At 44.9% G+C, this 23,872-nt stretch overlaps 1 protein-coding gene across 1 annotated transcript; it reads left to right on the plus strand.

The window, feature by feature from the left end:
- The first annotated feature begins 17,623 nt into the window (after positions 1 to 17,623).
- LOC132379226 (maestro heat-like repeat-containing protein family member 1) lies at positions 17,624 to 22,525 on the plus strand. The gene has a single exon (XM_059946934.1). The coding sequence runs from the start codon at positions 17,624 to 17,626 to the stop codon at positions 22,523 to 22,525; it is 4,902 nt and encodes a 1,633-aa protein (XP_059802917.1).
- The last annotated feature ends 1,347 nt before the right edge of the window (positions 22,526 to 23,872 follow it).

Consider the following 23,872-nt stretch of genomic DNA (forward strand, 5'->3'; position numbering starts at 1 on the left):
TATCAGTGAGGTTGTATCGTTATCCAGGTGTGAGACAGCATTTCACTCACACCAGGACGTATATCAGTGCAGTTGTATCATTGTCCAGGTGTGAGACAGCACTTGACTCACACCACGACGTATATCTGTGAGGTTGTGTCATTGTCCATGTGTGAGACAGCACTTCACTCACACCCCGACGTATATCAAGTGAGGTTGTATCGTTGTCCAGGTGTGAGACAGCATTTCGTTCACACCATGACGAATATTAAGTGAGGTTGTATCGGTGCCCAGGTGTGAGACAGCACTTCACTCACACCGTGACGTATATCAGTGAGGTTGTATCGGTGCCCAGGTGTGAGACAGCACTTCACTGATACGACAACGTATATCAGTGAGGTTGTATCGTTGTCCAGGTGTGAGACAGCACTTCACTCACACCATGATGTATATCAGTCAGGTTGTATTATTGGCCAGGTGCGAGACAGCACTTCACTCACACCACGACGTATATCAGTGAGGTTGTATTGTTGTCCAGGTGTGAGACAACACTTCACTCACACCACGACGTATATCAGTGAGTTTGTATCGTTATCCAGGTGTGAGACAGCATTTCACTCACACCGTGACTATATCAGTGAGGTTGTTTCGTTGGCCAGGTGTGAGACAGCAGTTCACTCACACCGTGAGGTATATCAGTCAGGTTGTATCGTTGTCCAGGTGTGAGACAACACTTCAGTTACACCGTGACTTATATCAGTGAGGTTATATCGTTGTCCAGGTGAGAGACAACAGTTCACTCACACCGTAACGTATATCAGTGAGATTGCATCATTGTCCAGGTGTGAGACAGCACTTCACTCACACCACGACGTATATCAGTGAGGTTGTATCGTTGTTCAGGTGTGAGACAGCACTTCACTCATACAACAACGAATATCATGAGGTTGTATCGTTGTCCAGGTGTGAGACAGCACTTCATTCACACAACGACGTATATCAGTGCAGTTGTATCGTTGTCCAGGTGCGAGACAGCATTTCACTCACACCAGGACGTATATCAGTGCAGTTGTATCGTTGTCCTTGTGCGAGACAGCAATTCACTGACAACACGATGTATATCAGTGAGGTTGTATTGTTGTCCAGGTGTGAGACAACACTTCACTCACACCACGACGTATATCAGTGAGGCTGTATCATTGTCCAGGTGTGAGACAGCATTTCACTCACACCAGGACGTATATCAGTGCAGTTGTATCATTGTCCAGGTGTGAGACAGCACTTCACTCACACCGTGACGTATATCTGTGAGCTTGTATCGGTGCCCAGATGTGAGACAACACTTCACTGACACCACGACGTATATTAGTGAGGTTGTAACTTTGTCCAGGTGTGAGACAGCATTTCACTCACACCATGACGTTTATCAGTCAGGTTGCATCGTTGTCCAGGTGCGAGACAGCATTTCACTGAAACCGTGACCTATATCACTGAGGATGTATCGTTGTCCAGGTGTGAATCAGCACTTCACTCACGCCGTGACGTATATCAGTGAGGTTATATCGTTGGCCAGGTGAGAGACAACACTTCACTCACACTGTGACATATATCAGTGAGATTGTATCGTTGTCCAGGTGAGAGACAACTCTTCATTCACACCATGACGTATTTCAGTGCAGTTGTATCGTTGTCCAGGTGTGAGACAGTACTTCACTCACACCACGACGTATATCAGTGATGTTGTATTGTTGTCCAGGTGTGAGACAACACTTCACTGTCACCACGACGTATATCAGTGAGGTTGTATCATTATCCAGGTGTGAGACAGCATTTCACTCACACCAGGACGTATATCAGTGCAGTTGTATCGTTGTCCTTGTGCGAGACAGCACTTCACTCACACCACGATGTATATCCGTGAGGTTGTGTCATTGTCCAGGTGTGAGACAACACTTCACTCACACCACGACGTATATCAGTGAGGTTGTATCGTTATCCCGGTGTGAGACAGCATTTCACTCACACCAGGACGTATATCAGTGCAGTTGTATCATTGTCCAGGTGTGAGACAGCACTTGACTCACACCACGACGTATATCCGTGAGGTTGTGTCATTGTCCAGGTGTGAGACAGCACTTCACTCACACCCTGACGTATATCAAGTGAGGTTGTATCGTTGTCCAGGTGTGAGACAGCATTTCGTTCATACCATGACGAATATTAAGTGAGGTTGTATCGGTGCCCAGGTGTGAGACAGCACTTCACTCACACCGTGACGTATATCAGTGAGGTGGTATCGGTGCCCAGGTGTGAGACAGCACTTCACTGACACGACAACGTATATCAGTGAGGTTGTATCGTTGTCCAGGTGTGAGACAGCACTTCACTCACACCATGATGTATATCAGTCAGGTTGTATTATTGGCCAGGTGTGAGACAGCAATTCACTCACACCATGAAGTATATCACTGAGGTTGTATCGTTGTCCAGGTGTGAGACAGCACTTCACTCACACCACGACGTATATCAGTGAGGTTGTATCGTTGTTCAGGTGTGAGACAGCACTTCACTCATACAACAACGAATATCATGAGGTTGTATCGTTGTCCAGGTGTGAGACAGCACTTCACTGGCACCAAGACGTATATCACTGAGGTTGTATCGTTGTCCAGGTACGAGACAGCACTTCACTCACACCACGACGTATATCAGTGAGGTTGTATCGTTGTCCAGGAGTGAGACAGCACTTCACTCACACCGTGACGTATATCTGTGAGCTTGTATCGGTGCCCAGATGTGAGACTTCACTGACACCACGACGTATATTAGTGAGGTTGTAACGTTGTCCAGGTGTGAGACAGCATTTCACTCACACCATGACGTTTATCAGTCAGGTTGTATCGTTGTCCAGGTGCGAGACAGCATTTCACTCAAACCGTGACCTATATCACTGACGATGTATCGTTGTCCAGGTGTGAATCAGCACTTCACTCACACCGTGACTATATCAGTGAGGTTGTATCGTTGTCCAGGTGAGAGACAACACTTCACTCACACTGTGACATATATCAGTGAGATTGTATCGTTGTCCAGGTGTGAGACAACTCTTCATTCACACCCCGACGTATTTCAGTGCAGTTGTATCGTTGTCCAGGTGTGAGACAACTCTTCACTCACACCATGACGTATATCAGTCAGGTTGTATCGTTGTCCAGGTGTGAAACAGCTCTTCACTCACACCGTGACGTGTATCAGTGTGGTTGTATCGTTGTCCAGGTGTGAGACAACTCTTCACTCACACCACGACGTATTTCAGTGCAGTTGTATCGTTGTCCAGGTGTGAGACAGTACTTCACTCACACCACGATGTATATCAGTGAGGTTGTATTGTTGTGCAGGTGTGAGACAACACTTCACTGTCACCACGACGTATATCAGTGAGGTTGTATTGTTATCCAGGTGTGAGACAGCATTTCAATCACACCAGGACGTATATCAGTGCAGTTGTATCATTGTCCAGGTGTGAGACAGCACTTGACTCACACCACGACGTATATCCGTGAGGTTGTGTCATTGTCCATGAGTGAGACAGCACTTCACTCACACCGTGACATATATCAGTGAGGTTGTATCGTTGTCCAGGTGTGAGAGAACTCTTCACTCACACCGTGACGTGTATCAGTGAGGTTGTATCGTTGTCCAGGTGTGAGACAACACTTCACTCACACCACGACGTATTTCAGTGCAGTTGTATCGTTGTCCAGGTGTGAGACAACTCTTCACTCACACCGTGACGTATATCAGTGAGGCTGTATCGTTGTCCAGGTGTGAGACAGTTCTTCACTCACACCACGACGTATATCAGTGAGGTTGTATCGTTATCCAGGTGTGAGACAGCATTTCACTCACACCAGGACGTATATCAGTGCAGTTGTATCATTGTCCAGGTGTGAGACAGCACTTGACTCACACCACGACGTATATCTGTGAGGTTGTGTCATTGTCCATGTGTGAGACAGCACTTCACTCACACCCTGACGTATATCAAGTGAGGTTGTATCGTTGTCCAGGTGTGAGACAGCATTTCGTTCACACCATGACGAATATTAAGTGAGGTTGTATCGGTGCCCAGGTGTGAGACAGCACTTCACTCACACCGTGACGTATATCAGTGAGGTTGTATCGGTGCCCAGGTGTGAGACAGCACTTCACTGATACGACAACGTATATCAGTGAGGTTGTATCGTTGTCCAGGTGTGAGACAGCACTTCACTCACACCATGATGTATATCAGTCAGGTTGTATTATTGGCCAGGTGCGAGACAGCACTTCACTCACACCACGACGTATATCTGTGAGGTTGTATTGTTGTCCAGGTGTGAGACAACACTTCACTCACACCACGACTTATATCAGTGAGTTTGTATCGTTATCCAGGTGTGAGACAGCATTTCACTCACACCGTGACTATATCAGTGAGGTTGTTTCGTTGGCCAGGTGTGAGACAGCAGTTCACTCACACCGTGAGGTATATCAGTCAGGTTGTATCGTTGTCCAGGTGTGAGACAACACTTCAGTTACACCGTGACTTATATCAGTGAGGTTATATCATTGTCCAGGTGAGAGACAACAGTTCACTCACACCGTAACGTATATCAGTGAGATTGCATCATTGTCCAGGTGTGAGACAGCACTTCACTCACACCACGACGTATATCAGTGAGGTTGTATCGTTGTTCAGGTGTGAGACAGCACTTCACTCATACAACAACGAATATCATGAGGTTGTATCGTTGTCCAGGTGTGAGACAGCACTTCATTCACACAACGACGTATATCAGTGCAGTTGTATCGTTGTCCAGGTGCGAGACAGCATTTCACTCACACCAGGACGTATATCAGTGCAGTTGTATCGTTGTCCTTGTGCGAGACAGCAATTCACTGACAACACGATGTATATCAGTGAGGTTGTATTGTTGTCCAGGTGTGAGACAACACTTCACTCACACCACGACGTATATCAGTGAGGCTGTATCATTGTCCAGGTGTGAGACAGCATTTCACTCACACCAGGACGTATATCAGTGCAGTTGTATCATTGTCCAGGTGTGAGACAGCACTTGACTCACACCACGACGTATATCCGTGAGGTTGTGTCATTGTCCAGGTGTGAGACAGCACTTCACTCACACTGAACAGTTTGTGAATCCAGAAGTTCCCCAGCAACAAATCTGGGTGGCTGTGGGGCTAAAGGATGGGTGCTATAAGGTTTCAATTTGGTCACATGGAAAGTGGGATTGATCTTAATGGTCTCCGAAGGGGCCAATGAACTTGGGCACCATTTCCCCTGACTCCACCTGGAGAGGCAAATCTCGAGTAGACAACCAGGTGGCCCCCGTCTTCTCTTACAGTCGGCCTTCAGTTTGGTCATAAGGGTAGAGGCCAACAAAATCTCCCTGGCCATTTCTCTTTGCAGTGTCAGATGAGATCTTTGGCAACAGGAACACCCAACGGCAGCCTCCTGCTCAGAGAAGCGTGGTGGAGAATACCCAAATTGATCTCATGCGCAGAATGTGTGTTACAGGTGACTTCTATCCACATCAAATGGCCGCACCACTCATCTATTTTTTCTGAGGACAGGCATCTCTGGGTTTGCTCCACAGCCTGGTTCACCCGCTCTGTCTGACTGTTGGAATGCAGGTGAAACCCAGAGGAAAGGCTCACTGTAGCCCCAATCAGCGTACAGAACACTTCCCAAAAACACAAAACAAATTGTGGACCATGAGGCACCATGCTAAGTTCTCATTTGGCTGTTTTAAGTTCACACTGGTGATTTGCCCTGCTTTGATTTCACAGTAAGCTGTGAGAGCTGAAGGCCTGACTTGTCAGTTCAAGGGGGATATTAGAGGAAGGTTTTTCGCTCAGAGAGTGGTTGATATGTGGAATGCACCGCCTGGGTCGGTGGTGGAGGCAGATATACTGATGAAATTTAAGAGTCTATTAGACAGGTATATGGAGGAATTTAGGTGGGGGGATATATGGGAGGCTGGGTTTAAGGGTCAGCACAACATTTTGGGCTAAACGGCCTGTACTGTGCTGTACTATTCTATGTTCTATTTGACATAATGTCAACCGGAAATTGGTGGACATTGAAGACCTGATCTCAGCCATCTCTGTCACTGTGGTAGTTTGCCCAACCCAATGAATTTACCAGCTTTCAAGGAGCAATCCTCAGTCACCATGATGACAGTCTTTGCCTTGGAAGGTGGAAGACCCGTGACAACGTCCATGGAGATATGCACTCATGGTTTGTCCAGAACAGGTAGGGGGGAAAGGAGCTGTTGAGGTTGTGGGAAGAGCTCCCTGTTCCAAGCATACAACTTGCATGCATGCACTTCGTTAGCCATTCCAGGCCATCAGTATCTCCTCGTAACTTGAGGGTACTGGCAACCCCCGGGTGAGCAGTCATTCTAGACGTACGTCCTCATTGAAAACCTTAGGCCTGATAGAACTTAAGACGTACAGGCGACCATGCTCTGGACTCTCCCCTAGTGCCTGAGCCTCGCTTACAGCCGTGTCAATTCTCCAATGAATGGGCTTATCCCCTAGTGCCTGAGCCTCGCTTACAGGTGTGTCAATTCTCCAATGATTGTGCTTATCCCCTAGTGCCTGAGCTTCGCTTACAGGTGTGTCAATTCTCCAATGATTGGGCTTATCCCCTAGTGCCTGAGCCTCGCCTACAGGTGTGTCAATTCTCCAATGATTGGGCTTATCCCCTAGTGCCTGAGCCTCGCTTACAGGTGTGTCAATTCTCCAATGAATGGGCTTATCACCTTGACTTGGGGCAAAACTGTGATAGGTTGCTCCTCTTTTTGGGTTTGTCAAATGAGGAGGCAAGGCAACCGGATTTTGATTCTTTGACCCTGATTGATAGGTCAGAACTAAATTGAACCATGAAAGAAAAGAGATCATGTAGCCTGTCTGGAATTCAGTCTTTTGGCCTCCTGAGTATAAACCAGAGCTTTAAGGTCTGTTCACACAGTAAAGGGGTCCTTGTCCCCCAAAAGCCAGTGACACCATTCCTCCAATGCCAACCTGACTGAGAGCAGCTCTCTATTTCCGATATCAAAGATCACGTCTACCGGGCATAGACACCTGAAAAAGAACGCACATGGGTGCAACTTATGTCCAAGGGTGCTTGTTGAGAAAATACTTCACCCACTCCGATATCTGAGGTGTTCACCTCCACAACGAAGGGAAGGTCCGGATTAGGTGAGACCAAAATAAGAGCTGTCGTGAACTGCTGTTTGATTTCTGCAAAAGCAGTGTCAGCTTCGGTAGTCCAAGCAAAAGGATCTCTTAGTTAGTACCATTAGCAGAGCCACCAATGAGCTGAAGTCCCTGATGAACTTTAAGTAAAAGTTGGCAAATCCAAGGAATCATTGGACTTGTTTCACGTTGGATGGTTGTGGCCAATCTCCGGCTGCTTGCGTCGTAATGGGGTCCATCTTGAGATTGCTATTAGAGATTATACAACCCAAAAATGTAACTGTGGTCACATGAAATTTGGAATTTTTAAGCTTGATATAAATGATCTAGAAGCCTCTTTAAGATATCTCTGACATGAGCAACATGCTCTTCCATGGATTTTGAGAAAATTAGAATGTCTTCCAAGTAGACAAAGGCGTACTCATGGAAAGGATCTTGGAGCATGTTGTTTATGACTGCTGGCGCATTAGCAAGTCCGAAGGGTATGACCAGATACTCATAGTGCCATGTCTGTGTTGAACACAATCTTCCACTCATCACTCTCCTTTACGTGAACCAGATTGTACACACTCCACGAGTATAGCTTTGAGAATACTCTTTCCCCTTGAAGAATCTCGAAGGCAGTATTCATGAGTGGAAAGGGGTGATGATTCTGGCCCTTATGCGACTCAGTCCTCTATAATCAATGCATGGCTGCAGACTTTGTTCTTTTTCTGTACAAAGAAGAAGCCTGCATCAGCTGGTGATGTAGAGGTTGAATGAGTCCTATGGCAAGTGCCTCTTCTATGTACTCCCCCATAGCAGGACTCTCCAGGTCAGAGAGTGCGTACAATCAACCTCATGGAGGTCAAGTACCAGGCAGTAGGTCTATTGCAGAGTTGTGGGGTTGGTGCGGTTGGAGATTTGAGGCCTTTCCCTTGATGAAGACCTCTTTCAAATCCTTGTAGATAGAGGTGATATCAACTAGCTTGTGTGTTGCAGCATCCCTCCAAGGATGATTCCAGAGGCTCCTTAGGTAGCAGGTTGATTCAGCAGACCTCAAAATCTCCTCCCTAGGTTCAGTAGAGTCCATCGTTTAAACAGAGTCCAAATTGGAGTCCTTACCTGACTCCAGAGACTTGACCAAATCTTCATTCATATCCTCAGACTGTGACAACGAGGTGCTATGAGTAGTCCTTGTCTTCCTGGGACTAAGCTCTGAGGATCTACGTTTAGGAGCTTTTCCCTTAGATGGGACCTAGAGACTTGTTAGGGCTCCAGAATTCTTAGGCACCTCCTTGGTAGGCTTCTTGCTTTGTTCCTGAACTAGAGACCCTTTCTCTCCCATTTCAGCACACCCCTGACTAGACAGGTTTGGGACTAGCACAGTCCTGTTGACTGGAGCCAGCTTGTCTCCCCATGGAGGTGGGACTAGATCTTTCAAAGGCTTCAGGTTACCTCGAGCAAAAGTCTGCCTCTTTGTCGGCCACTGGTCTTGGGAGAGTCTGAGTGTTGGAACACCAAACTAAAAACATTCTTTCTTTCAAAAACTTGACCCATGCAATGATTTTCCCTTCCTCCCAGTTCACAGAAGGGTTATATTTGGACAGCCAACTGCATCTGAGGATCAGGGTTATGTGAGGACAACCTATGATATGAAAACAAAGTCCTCCACATGTTCCCCTACCCTCATTTGTAAAACCGAAGTCTGCTGCAGGATCTGCCTGGACCAGGAGGACATCAGTCCAGGGCAGTTGTGTCTATGTGCTGGCTTAGTTCCTGCAGAGGTACATTGAGCTGACAGGCTGTCCCTGTCCAGGTGCCCCAGAACCCACAAAAGCATTGACCTCTCACTAGTTCTTTCCCCAGGAGATCTCCACCTTCAACGTGACAGCGGAATCGCAGGGTCAGGAGTAACGGCTGCTACCCTCACAGTCCTCTCGACACTGGACAGCCTTAGCAGTTTCCTAATGGCTGCAGCTTCGTACATTTGGCCCCTAAGTCACCTACTTCCCCGCAGTAGTTGCAGCAACCTTGACTCCATGCCAGGACTTCCCATTGCTGGATAGTCTTGTGAAGCCTCTTTGCAAGGGTTTGACAGGATCTTGTGCAGGAGATGGGCTGGTCATTGCCTGAGGTCGGGAAGTAGAACTACGATGCCATGAGGCCAGGCTTGGGCTAGCCCTCTTCAACTTTTTAAGATTGTCCCACTTTTGCTCCACCAGGCGATTATCAAGGTGGATGGACTGATTAATCATCGCCTCCAAGTCCTCTACTTGGGCTCAGAGTCTGTGGCAGTACAGAGTCGCCAAGGCCTCCTCTTCCTAACCACGCTCCTTGGCCACAGTCTGAAACTCAGTTGTGTAGTCGGCTGCTGACTGTCTACCTTGATGCACCTTCATCAGTCGGTCCAAGGATCTGTTTGCTCCAGCGGGATGAACACCTTCTTCATGGCATTCATGAACTCTTCCAAATCAGAGCAAATCTCAGACCTCCAATCTGCGGTGGCTCAGGCCAGAGTTTTCCCAGTCAGGAAAGAAATCATGAAGGCCTCTTTTCCATGCTCTGGGACAGCTGGAGTTTAAAAGCCAACGAGCACTGTGTGAGGAAACCACAGCATCGCTGAACTTTCCATGCTCTGAAGATGGACTGACTCCACAGTGCGATCGATATCATCACCTGAGTCATTCTGGTTTCCTCCTAGCGACAGACAACACATGGCAGCCTGGAGGTCACGTACCTCCAGGCTCTGTCCTGAGATCTTCCCGCTTTGACTAGAGACTCTGATACCCCAGTGGGTCCATGTTGGCTCAATCCTACGTGTGACAAGAGACCTTGGTGAGGATGGTAAGGGCCCGTGTTGGAGTATCTGAGATTAGAATCCAGACGTGATAACGAGACTGAGACAAAGTCAGAGTTCTTGACGAGATGGCAAACGAGAATCCAATGCTGAGCTAATGATTGAGCACAAGCCTTCCTCTTCTTCTGCTGCTGTCTTTTATGGTGATTGGCATTCCAACTTAAAGATGCATTGCCACAACCAACTGGACTGGAGTGTGGTGTAGAGCATTGGGGGAAAAGAACCCTACTACTTCTCTTTCAAATGAAAGCTAAATTACCCCCAAAAGCCCTATGCATTGTTAGCAATGTAAGACGATACTTTGAATTACATTAAAGTCACTCCCATAACCTAAAGTTTCAAAATGAAAACTATCAACTGGCAAGATGGCAATGAAGACCGCACTTGATTTCTTTCAACCTCATATGCTTCACACTGCAATAATGTATGTTCAACTGTTTCATAATGGTGACAGAACCTACACACCTCAGGGTGATGTTTTCTGACAAGATATAAGGAATAACTAAGCATAGTATGCCCAATTCTAAGTTATGTCAAAGTAATTCCTCCCCTTCTTGTTTTGGCCCCTTCTCCCATAAACCCAACAGGTTTATGTATACCATAAAGGTGACTCCCTTATGCCCATTATCCCACAGGTTTTTCTATAACCCCCTAATTCTTAACCCCCTTAGCTTTTGGAGGTTTATACAGAACTTCTGTGCCTGTGATGTTGCTACAAGTTAAGTTTTTCATTGCACCTGTGCACACAGTGGGTTGTGCTGATGACAATAAACTCGGCTTTGGCCCTCCCTCATTTAGTTCCATCTGCCTCTCACCCATCCCTGTCTGGTTTCAGCTATCACATACAGGCCTCCATCTCACTCTGAATTAGAAATACCTCCCTCTGCACTCTATGTCCTAGAGCAGTGTTATTGACCCTTTGCCTCCACAGATGCTGACCAACCCATTGAGATCCTCCAGCTGTTTATTGTTAGTTTCAGGTGCCAGTATCTGCAGTCTCTTGTGTTGCGTCTCAGATAGGCCATATCCCATCCTTGTCTCTTCCAAAGAGGTTCAATTGTTTAACAACTTGCTTTTTTTCTGATTAGCTCTGATCGACAAGCGGCACATATTAAAAGTGGCAGGCTCTATAATAATCAACTTTCCTACAGTGTCTGCTACTAGTACCAAATGTTATTTCTAATTGCTTGACAATATAATGACTCATGTGATTTGCAAAGGACACAGGCCAGTATCAGATCCAGAAACCATCTTCTGATGCCTGTGGGAATTCACCTGGTCCTGGCCAACAGAGGGAAGACATCCCATTCTCTCACAGTTGGCCTAATCCACTACATCTATTCATAACAGGAGAATGCACCCTTAACGCAGCTAGTAAGCTGCTCATCTTTGGTCTCCCTGCCTTGATTACAGCTCTTCCTAATATGGTGTGAGAGAGATTCTCCATTGCTTTTCCCATTTGAGAAAATGTTCCAAATCGAAGCAAAAACAAAAAAAGTGCTGGGAAGTTTTGACCGGTGAATCCATGTTTTCAACTGCCTGACCTTTCAGTATGGAATCTCAGCACTTACTCTGGCTCAGTAACTGAGAATCGACGGTCTATTGCAGCGTGTTTGCCCTTGATCTTTGAATCCAGATACTTCTTGAAACTCAGTCTACTTGGAAATAACTTCCAGTAAACCCAGCTGAAGTAAAGTCAGCTTGTCTGTGGGAAGTGTGTCCCTGCTTTCAGTCGCCATGACATCTACTGAACACTGGAAACAAAGTGAGCAGGCATTATTGACACCCTTAACTGGGAAGATGCACCACACAATTGAGTGGAAGGCAGGAAATATAATAACAAGGGCCTAAAAATGTGGACAGTCAAGTATAACCTGCAATATCTCATTCTCTCCTCAAAATTGGCAGGCCTTACAATCTCCCTTCAGAACTTCAGAGTGAGCCTTGGACATGTATTACGTCTCCATCAAGCCAAGATTGATCATAAACAAGCAGTGGAGTGTGATGTTTACACACTTGTTTTTGCACACATTTAAGACAGGCAGATTATAATCAGTGCCAAAAATAAATTCTTCACTGAAGATCAAATGTGCTATCTCCAGTCTGGGCAATGCTAAACTAGAAGGGGGAAGAAATTCAATGAAGAAGGATCCCTTAAAGTTTTCCCCCTACCCACAGCGCAGAAAAAGTCATAACGTAAGCACAAGTGCCTCCTTCGAGCAAGATAATAAGTTGACAAACGTGCACATTTTGTAAGTATGGGACATTAAATGGTATGGCTGTTGGAGAACAAGATGCATAACAAGGTGAACAAGAGAACAAGCACCCATTTCTAAATCATTGCCCATCACAAGAGAACTGAACCATTCTCAAAGTTGGACAGCATCGGAACATCACCAGCAGATCATGATTCAGGCATGGAGAACTTTGGGATACCAAATAGGAAGCACAGAATTTGTTGGACTGTGAGGCTGAGCTGGGGCTAGAGATAATGTGATTACAGTGCATTGCATGATTATAAAGGTTGGTGAGTCATTTGCAGGTCTGGGAAAAGGTCACTCCAAAGAGAAACTTGTTGCTTTAGCAACAATCCAGACATCTCCTTGTTTGCATCATTTCAAGACACTGGTCCTAAAATTCAGTCGCAGAGCACTCATTTTCTAATCCTGTGTTTGAGAACTGAGGTGTCTGGCTGAATCAAGCTATTCTGGAAATTAAGCAGGGACACACATAGTAAAGAAGTACCCCACTGATGGGGGACTGTGGCCAGAGTGGTTCAATGTGGGGATTTTCAGCACAGCTGGGACCCCCTGCATGCACCTGAACTTGTTCACATTGTTCACGTTCTCCAAGTGTAGCTGTGGGGGTCCCACAAGGGCCTGTCTCTGGCATATGTGGAGCACTGCTGGTCATTTGGATGCAGAAGATGGATACCACCTGGATTAGAGGGCATATGATGTGGGGTTGTTAGACTAACTTGGGTTATTTTCTCTAGAGCGGAAGAGGCTGAGAGGAGACCTAATTGAAGCTCATACGATTATGAGAGAGGTAGATAAATTAGATAGTTGGTATGTTTCCACTTGTTAATAGCAAAGGGCATGTATTTAAGGTTTGAGGGGGAAAGTTCTAAGATACAAGAGATTCTGCAAATGTTGGATGTCTTGAGCAACACACACACAAAATGCTGGAGGAACTCGGCAGGCAGCATCAACGAAGCGGAATTCAAATAGCTTCCAATCAAAGGTGTGTGGCAATCGATAATCCTGTGTTCTCCCATTCACAAGCTCAGGATACACTGCTATCTCACAACGTGAGAGACCTGGCCTGGATTCCACTTTGACCTTAGTAACAGTTAAGAAAGTACGGTGTCTGGGGCGAGTTATTATTTTACACAGAGGGTGATGAGTACCTGGAATGAACTGCCAGGGGTGGTGTTAAAGGCATCTGTGATAGAAACATTCAAGAGGCTCTTAGGTATGTGAATGTAATGTTGGGGCTTCACAAAGCACTGCTCAGGCCTCACCTAGAGTACTGAGAGCAGTTTTAGGCCCCAGTCTTAGAAAGGATGTGTTGAAACTGGAGTGGGTTCAAAGCAGGTTCCTGAAAATTATTCCAGGTTTGAACGGTTTGTCATATGAAGAGCGTTTGATGACTCTGGGCCTTTATTCACTAGAATTCAGAAGAATGAGGGGTGGCCTAATTGAAACCTATCGAATGGTGAAAGGCCTTGATAGAGTGGACGTGGAGAGTTGTTCCCAATGGTGGGAGAGTCTAAGACTAGAGGACACAGCTTCAGAATAAAGGGGCGTCCTTTTAGAACAGAGATGAGGAAGAATTTCCTTAGCCAGAGAGTGGTGAATCTGTGGCTTTCATTGCCATGGGCAGCTGTGGTGGTCAAGTCTTTATGAAATTTCAGGCAGAGGTTGATAGGTTCTTGATTGGTCAGGGCATGAAGGGATTCTGGGAGGCAAATGCAGGAGATGGGGGCTGAAAAGAAAAATGAATCAGCCACAATGAAATGGCCAAATTCTCCTCCTATGTCTTATAGTCTTACAGGTCAGGTGCTCTGAAAATTGGTCACACCATGGCCATTCTGAGCTTCTGATGATGTGCATGGATGAAGCATGGATTTAAGGCAGAGGTTGATCAGGGCATGAAGGGATATGGGGAGAAGGCAGGAGATTGGGGCTGAGAGGAAAATTGGATCAGCCATGATGAAATGGTGGAGCAGACTTGATGGGCCAAATATCTTTGGACTTACGTGCAAAAAATAAAGAATGGACATAGTGGACTAATTCAGTTAAGCTTTTAATTACTAGGTCAGTTCCAGTAGTCAGGCACAATATTGTGGGCTGAAAGGCCTCTTCCTCTGCTGTACTGCTCTGTAATCTAAATTCTATGTTTAGTTCTGATGCATTGATGACCATATTGTTGCTCTTCCCTCATACGGACAAAATTTTATAACTCATGCCTCTGTGATTCCCCTTACTCCACTGTAATACTGAAACATCTGACTTTAGCTTGTCCTTCTCAAATTTCAGAGTGAATTCAATCATATTATGATCACTCTCTCCTAAGGGTTCTTCTACCTTAAGCTCTCTAATCAACTCCGGTTCATTGCACAACATCAATCCGGAATAGCTGATCCCCTAGTGGGCTCAACCATGAGCTGCTCAAAAAAACTTTCTCATAGGCATTCTAGAAACTCCCCCTCCTGAAATCAACAACAACCTGATTTTCCGAATCTCCCTGTGTATTGAAATCCCCCATGACTATTGTAACATTGCCCTTTTGGCATGCATTTTCTATCTCCCATTGTAATTTGTAGGCCACATCCTTACTACTGTTTGGGGGTCTGTATACAACTCCCACCAGGGTCTTTTTACCCTTGCAGTTCCTTAGATCTGTTCACAAGGATTCAACATCTTACGACCTCTTTCTAATGATTTGAGTTCATTTTTTTACCAACAGAACACCACCACCCTCCCTGACTTCCTGCCTGTCCTTTCAATGAAATGTGCATCCTTGGATGTTAAGCTCCCGGCTATAATGATACCTACAACATCATACCTGCCAATCTATAACTCTGCTACATTCATCCACCTTATTCTGTATACTGCACGCTTTCAAATATAATTCTTTCAGTCCTGTATTCACCCTTTTTGATTTTGTCTGCCTTTTACATTGCAGCTCATCTCGCTGACTGCAAATTTGCCCTGTCATCAGCCTCCATTTGCAAACCAGCTACCTCATCTGCAGCATTGAAATATACGCAGCTCAAGACACTAGCTGCACCATGCTCAATCTTTTGATTCCTAACTTTGTCTGAGGTCTGCCTCCACAACCTCTCCACTGACTGTTCTGGCACTCTGCATCCCCCTGCAACTCTAGTTTAAACCCCACCGTACAGCATTAACAAACCTTCCTACTAGGATATTAGTCCCTCTCCAATTCGGGTGCAAACCGTCTCTCCTGTATAGGTCCCACCTTCCCTGGAAGAGAGCCCAGTGATCCAAAAATCTTATGCCCTCCCTCCTACACCAACTCCTTAGCCATGTATAAAACTGTATAGTCTTCCTAATTCTGGTTTCACTAGCACGTGGCACGGGTAGCAATCCTGCCATCACAACACTGGACGAATTGCCCTGTAACCTAACATGTAGCTCCCTGAATTCCCTTGCAGAACCTCATCTCTCATCCTACCCATGTTATCGGTACCTGCATGAACCACAACTTCTGGCTGTTCGCCCTCCCGCTTAAGAATGCTGAGGACTCAGTCTGCGGTATCCAGGACCCTGGTAGGTAACGTGCTCTCCGGGAACATTGCTCTCGTACCTATGACATTGTTTTGTCATGAGCTGAGAGATCATGTCAGATTAGGCATACTTGCTTGGCCTGTGTCTATTGAGATCCCTTAGCTTGTGTTATTTAGCTGACAGAACACTTAATAAGAAAAATATTGATATTGATAGAACATACAGCACCGGAACAGGCCCTTTGCCACATCATGTCATGCTGAACTAATTCAACAGGTAACTAAATGCCTATCTAAACTAATCCTATCTGCCTGCATTATGTCCATATCTCTCTATTCTCTGCATATTTACATATCTATCTAAGAGTCTTTTAATTACTTTTTCATATTTGTCCTCACCACCAACCCTGGCAGAGCATTCCAGGCACCCAAAATTCGCTCTGTAAAATTGTTGCCCCATCCATCTCCTTTGAATGTATCCTGTCTCACCTCATAAAGGAGGGAGAAATAGAGGGACTAAGAGACTTTGAGATATTTTATTTAGAAAAGCTTCCCAATATCTTTCCCAATATCCTTTTTAAAGATAAATGCAAAATTTATTAGAAGAAAGGTAATTCATCCTCTAATAATTTACACAGATATACCTTGGAATTCAATTCTCCATTCTTAGACAAGTAACTTGTAAAACATTGCTGCATTTTTCAAATGCCTCAAAAGCAATGTCTTTCATTCTATTTCACAAGCAGTTTTCAAAATATTTTACAAATTACAAATGTTTTTGTGCACTTTACGCAGTCCTGTGCAGGTCTGTAGTCTAGTGTAGCTTTCTCTGTGTTGTTTTTTTCCGTGGTTCAGTCTAGTTTTTTTACTGTGGCATGTAACACCATGGTCTTGAAAAAAGTTGTCTCATTTTTACTCTGCACTGTACCAGCAGTTATGGTCAAAATGACAATAAAAGTGACTTGACTTGAAATGATTTCCAAATCTTGAAATGGCCCAGACAATAAGTAATGATGTCATCACCAGAGAGGTCATGTGACAGTTGACATCACAATGAGTTGGTGATGGCACCAAAAGACTGCTGCTGGATAATGTTGAGGGTTCTTTACAAAGGCAACCTCGCCATGCTGGACTGAGTTGGTAGATTGAAACTCTAAAATCAAAATCTTTCAACATAATCAACAACGTTTTTCAAAACATCAAAGTAGTTCAAAAGTACCAGAATAGTAACTCTTGACGAAAAGCTAACAAACTCAGAGGAGTGCTCAGGTTGAGTTGAAGCACCAAACCACGTCCACATTTCTAAACTCTGCTGGGACTGACAAGAGTTTGCTTACATCAAGACTCCCTCGAAAACACTCGCTGTAGAATCCATTCCAAATGAGTTAAATCTAAAAGTAATCATGGGTAAGTTCATCTCAACATGTTACATATTAAACTGAAGGAGATACAATAACATTAACAAAAGGATGATAAAATAATTAAGTAATTGAATAACAATTGCTTGGTGAATAAATGGCAACTGGGGAATCCAAAAGGATCATTTTAATTTTTCAGAGTGTCTCTAAGCAAATGTAATGTGTTGTGACTGTACCATATTGAAAACTTTACAATGAATCTGGACCTTTGAAGTGCAAAGAAGAATTTCTCAGAGCTCTTGTTCTTGGTCTCAGTAGTGTTTGTCTGCAAGGAGCCGAGGAATTGAGGAAGCATCATGTCAAGAGTGGAGAAAGGCGCTCTACTGGAATTGCTGTGCGTGTGAATTACAGAAAGGAGTGACTATGAAAGTGGAAGTATGGGCGAGTGCTGTTCTGAGCCTGTCTCCTGATAGCAGTGAGCTGGTTAGGCAGAGAGTGCTTGAGTCCCTGCAGGAACTGGGGCAGACCAAACGCAAAAGGGTTCTCCAGTTCCTTCACAAGTTTCTTACGGAGCACCAGAATTTACCTTTGTTACAGCGCATAACAATATTAAAGAGCATTACACTAATTGTGAAGGGCAACGTTGGGCATTTAAGCCGCCCGCTATTCAAGAAACTAATTGTAATAGCTTTGGTGGAAATATCCAAAATAAGCATAAATGATGCTCACAGAGAAACAGCAAGTAAACTTTTGCTAGCTCTGGGCTCCAGTTTCCCAAATGAAGTCTTCATGGAACTGCAAGCAATGATTCAACAACAGACCCCGCCTCATTTCTATGCCATCTTAACATTGGCAAACCTGTGCTTTGAAAATGTGCATGCTGTGGTCCCTTTGTTGAAACCAGTATTGGAAAGTATCCTCTATTTACTGCATGTGGAAAAATGTCGAAAAACACAATGGGTCATCTGCTATGCCTTGGGCTATATGAGCAGGAGCATTCTCATTTACACTTCAGAGCCTAATCTCCCAACGAGGAAGATGTATGTGAGTGAGCTTTCCAGTGCTTATGATATTCTTTTCCATTCCTGGTTGAACTCCAGCGACCCTAAGATAAGCATAGAGGTAGTGAAAGCAATAGGCCAGATTGTTTACCTGCTTCCCAGTGACAAAATAGAGAATGAGCTGCCCAATTTAATTCCAGCCGTCCTGTCCTTGTACCAGAAGTCGTCCAATGATATTGCCCTCACTAAGGTGCTCTGTGGTATTCTGCATACTGCCCTAGAAAGGAACAACAAAATGCTGCTGCCCCAGCTCGAGACCCTCTGCATCACCTTACACCAGCAAATCTGCATTACAATGGATCAAATCCCCAACTCCTTGTCAGAAAGCCTTCAAGACAAGATCCTTTGTTGCTTTCAGATTCTAACTTCAGCTTTTGCAGAAGAGATAATAAGATTCCTTTTGCCACAGTTGGAAATTCCCAATGAGCAAACTCAGCTGGGAACTTTGGCTGTGTTGAAGCACCTGATCAATTCTGTTCCTTCATACTTGGATGGGCACAAGAGTCAGATTATGAACAGCATGACACTGTCTGTTTTAAGAAACAACAACCAGGTGAAGGGTTTTCTCAGCAAGCTAATATATACAATGGCCAGCCACAATTACCTGGAACTGGAAGGGGGAGTGGAGGTGATCCGATTTATAATTGAACAATGTGCACTACCCACAAAGGAAGGCATGCGATGTCATAAGCCCAGGCAAAGCAAAAAGGGGCACACCAGTACAGTGACAGACAGAGAATTAAAGAAGCTCTATGAAAGATTACTGGGAAAATTAACCACAACATTAACGATTGACAATGTTCTCTGGCCACTGCTATTGGAGTTTGTTATCCCAGCAAAGTACACTAACGCTTTGGCTGATGTTTGTAGTTCCTTGACGTATCTTGGGAGCAAAAAACAGCAAGCTGAGGAAACTGAGTTTGTTTTAAATTATGAAGAACACACCAATCTTCCAAACCGCCAGGCTTTACTGATTCGGTTGTTGGCCGTGTCATCTTCCCCCTATGAGGGTGGACATCGAGGTGCTCCTGCTCTGTCCTTACTATGGGTCCTGGGCATTAATATCCACCCGGCGGCTGTGAGAGTGTGGGACAATGAACTTCCAAATTTGGTTCATTATTTGCAGGAAATTTCAGAGGAAGATCTGCTTCAATATCAGTGGGAACAGAAACTACTTCAGGTTTTGTCCCAGACCCTGGAGGAGATAGAAGATGAAGTCTGGATTATCCAGCTGAGTGAAGTGGTGACAGAGCAGATTCACAGATGCCGATGTTCTCCGCAGCAGAAGGGGTTTCTGTTCAAGTGCCTTGGGATAGTGCTGCAGCTGACACAGAGCCATGAAGTGGTAAGGAAAAAACTGCAAGTGATGTTGCAAATCATTGAACACGACAAAGATTTAGAAAGAGAAGGTGCAGCTACTGGAATTGGCTACTGTGCCCAAACTCACTTAGGTATAACCCTTGCTATATTGAAAAATTGTTCAAAACTGAATATTTTTAAGAAAACTGCAAGTTTCTACCAGATCATGAAGGACCAAGGCAGTCTTGAAATAATGAATGTGAAAAGCACACTTATTTTGTGCTACGGATATTTAATCCGACATTGTTCCAAGGAGATTATTTTGCCCAGAATAGAGACAGATATTCTACAGAATGTATTGAACCACTTCAACATAAAACTTTTGGGAATGAAAATTCATGTAAAGGACTCAACAATGAAGTTAAGTCTGATAAAGGTTATCACACTTATAGCCAGAGCATTCCAGCACATAGAAGGGGAGCCTGCCTACAAGATGACCAGAAAGTTGGAGCTACTGGCCTACATGCAAGAGTTCATCAAGGCTGAGCCCACTGACTCAATGACAACTTATGTTCGAAAGACTGCTATGGATGCATGCACCTGCCTTTTAATGGTAGAACCTTTTTCTGTATTAATTAATCATGGTGACTTGATTAAGTTATGTCTGAAAAGTATTTTCAGCTTGCCACCTTTGGAGGGTAGTGAAAGCAGAGATAAGATTAAGAGGCAGGAGATTTACAAAGAAGCACTATTGTCTCTGGAAGATCTCCTGAAGCAACTTCTACACTTAGATTTGTCACCCAATGGCCTTCAATATCTCTTTAAATTCCTGATAGTTTGGATAGGATCCAGGAAGCACTATGAACGAGAAAATTCCTTGATGATCACTTTGCATCTTCTGACATATTACCTGGATAGAGGTGTCATTAATGATAAAGTTCCATCCCAGAATTTTGGGGCAGTTATTGGATCTATAGTGGTTCGCTGCTCGGATCCATCAGTAACTGTAAGGGAGTTGGCCGTTGACTGTTTATATATACTGCTTCGTTTGCAGCTACGGTTTGCAGGGTTTTATATGGACCACAAATATAATGAAGTGGAACAACTGAAGACCATTAAGGATGGACTGAAGGACACCAATTTTGAGACACTCTATCAGCTATATATAGATCTTGGAACAGTCCTGTCCAACTGTGTGCCCCATGACCAAGTAAATACACTACTGCTCACTATCTCTGAAGGACTTACTGACGAGCAATTGAACAGTTCCTTCGTGGCTTCTATTGTCATAAATGTCCTCATTAGGAAATGTGGAACCATCCTTACTGACATTCCAGGAATAATCAAAGTTCTGCACCGTCAACTGCAGTTGATTACACAGCCACAAATAGCACACTTTGTGACATATTCTATTTCCATTCTAGCTTCACAAAATGTGCCGATGGTCTTGCCCCATCTCCTCAAGTACCAAATTCCGTTTCAGACGCATATGGTTGATATATGGAGATCCTTACTGAGTGATAATGCACTAGCTGTGACATCCATCAAATACCTTCTCAATAACTTAAAGCTAATGTATGATGACAACAGTGAATCTCTGCTTCAGGAAATGGTGTTAACCATGCATCAGCCATTAGCTGTTCTTCATGCCCTTCACGCAATGATATGCTGTCCCGGGTCCAAGAAGGTAATAAACATTCTGTTTCCCCAGCTCTTCTGTGTTATTCTGCTTTACTTCAGTTCCAGCGTCCAGTTCTGCTCCAGGAATTTTCTGAGAATCCCAAAACAAAAGAAATCCTTCACCTCGTCGGATGAATCTGCAGATACCGATATTTGCAATTATGCTGTTGAAATACTTCAAACTATCCTGACAAGCATAAAGTGCGACAACGCCTACATTACAGCAGAGAACGGTTGGGACCTGATGAAGAGCCCGGGCAGGCACCACGAGGGGATTATGCTGCTGGCCAGTGCCATGTCGGTGTGTGCTGCCCCTCACCTCATCGCTATTGTGGAGCAGCTCATTCCTTTCCTTGCTAATATTCAGGAGCGCCAGAGAATTGCTGCAGTTGCGTTTTTTGCTGAGCTTTTAAATCATGAAGTGGTATTGAACTTGTCACTTGCAGACACCCTTGTGGGATGCCTACTCCGGTGTTTGATTGACACTTCTCCCACTATTCAGGGACTGGCGATAAGGGGCTTGGGAAATACTGCAACTGGAGCAGCTCAGAACCTAGCAAAGTACTCCAGCAGGTTGTTATCTGTATTCACTGCAGCCATACACAAGTACTGGAAATCCAATCATCTCATGGCGATTGAGGCCATGTCAAGCATTTTCAAGGTCCTAGATTCGCGGCAAGAGCATTTCGAAGATTCCGTTCTGATTGATGTAGCTCTTACAATTGAGCCTTTATTGGAAAATGAGCATGAAAAAATGAGAGCCTCTGCATTTAAAGTTCTTGGGAAACTAGTGCAATTTGGAAGCGGCGAGAGGAACCCTGTGTTAGCAGAACACCTCCATCCAACCCTGATCAGCTCGTTGCTGCACCTCAGTGATGAGAGCCCTGAGGTGGTCGGTGCCTGCAAGTCAGTGCTGAAGCTGATGGGTCCAATCACCGGGTCAGACACCCTGAGTAAAATCTTTCAAGAGCTCTCACCAGAAGCCGCCGCGCTGGACTATGAGGGATACTTGAGCAAAGTCAGCAGGCGCATCAGTGGAGATCTGCCCGACAGGATAGTTTGCTACGTACTGAGTTGTACTGCCTTCTTCACCAATCCCCAGCCGGAGATCAGAGAAAACGCTGTCACGTTGATAGGGTTTCTCATGCACCACGCAGCAGCGGGGTTTGCTCTGCAATTCTCCGCCGATTCCGCTTGCAAAAAGGTATGTGCCCTGCTGTCTGACCCAGTGAGAGGCGTCCGAATCAAAGCCGCTGTGGCAATACGGCAGCTCTACATGTACTGAGAAAGATCAGAACACACACTGTGAGCTGCGCTGTGGAAACTAGAGCAGAAGGAGATTGCTTCTCCATCCAAGAAGACGTCTACGTGAAAACTATCCCCTTTAAATACTTCCTCACAATTTTACTGGAAGGACTCACCCTACTAAAAGCTGCAAGATCACTGTGGAAACAAAGTGAATTTATTTGCAAATAGTATTTTAATTAAATAATAAATGTTTTATTTTCTGCCGTGTAAAAAATTTGTTTCACTTTTGACCGTGTTTTCTCTCTCGTTCCCTTCTTCTCTTCCTGTCCCTTCCTATTTCCCAGTCATACCAGGGCAATTTTCCGCCATCTCAACCTTCTTGATCCCCTGACTGAAGCTCTGTGCATAAATTATGACAGCAGGCCATTCTTGTGCTGGCCCTTTTGAGCTAACCTTACTGTCCTGATTTTCCCTCCAGAGCCTTATAATCTTCCTCATGCTGCCAAATCCCAATCCCTTCTTTCAAAATGCATGACTGTGTTATGCATAATTGCTGACAACAGGAGTGAATCTGCAGATGCTGGAAATAAATAAAAACACAAAATGCTGGCAGAACTCAGCAGGCCAGACAGCATCTACGGGAGGAGGTAACGACGAGGTTTTGGGTCGAAAATATTGCTGCATTACTTCATTGTATCCATTTGCCTCTGCCACTAGCCCAGGTATTCTGCTCCTCCTCAACCTGTTGCTGCTTTTTGTCTGTCACACTGCAACAACCCCCCTCCCCCAAATTGGGTATAATCGACACTTGCAATTTTAATCAGTTTTGCCACATCCAAGTCAATTCAAGATGTGAAAAGAAAGGACTGATTTGAGCAGTGACTCCAGGGGAATAGCACAACTTGATTACTAGCTCCCGTCATGCCTGAGCTGAAGAAATACTCGGGAGTAGGAAGGGCACAGATTGTCCCCTGAATCTGTCACTAAGGGAATGTTATGACTTGTAACTTCAAACCCTTAAAGTAATTCAAAAGAAAACAAACGACCATGGACTAGGTAATATACATCACCGCCAGACCTGGTTTGTGGTAGGTAATGAATGGCACAAGTAATAATCGTACAGAACCTAATCTCTTCCTGATCTGTGAACGTGTAGCAGATGCAGCTGCCCAGGTGGCATCAGTGGAAGTGACCACCGCACAGTGGGGACAAAGTTCCATTGTCGTTGAGGATGATCTCCATCACTTTAGATGAGCTGGATGCAACAGACTGAGTGGGTGGACAGACAGCAGGAGTATGCACCTCTGCAGATGGTCCCCGTCCCTTTATCATTACAATCAGAGGATCAAGCCAGAGTCAGAGAGGAGTCCTGAAGAACAGGCCG

This window comes from Hypanus sabinus, chromosome 21, assembly GCF_030144855.1.
Source record: "Hypanus sabinus isolate sHypSab1 chromosome 21, sHypSab1.hap1, whole genome shotgun sequence".
Classification (NCBI taxonomy): Eukaryota; Metazoa; Chordata; class Chondrichthyes; order Myliobatiformes; family Dasyatidae; genus Hypanus; species Hypanus sabinus.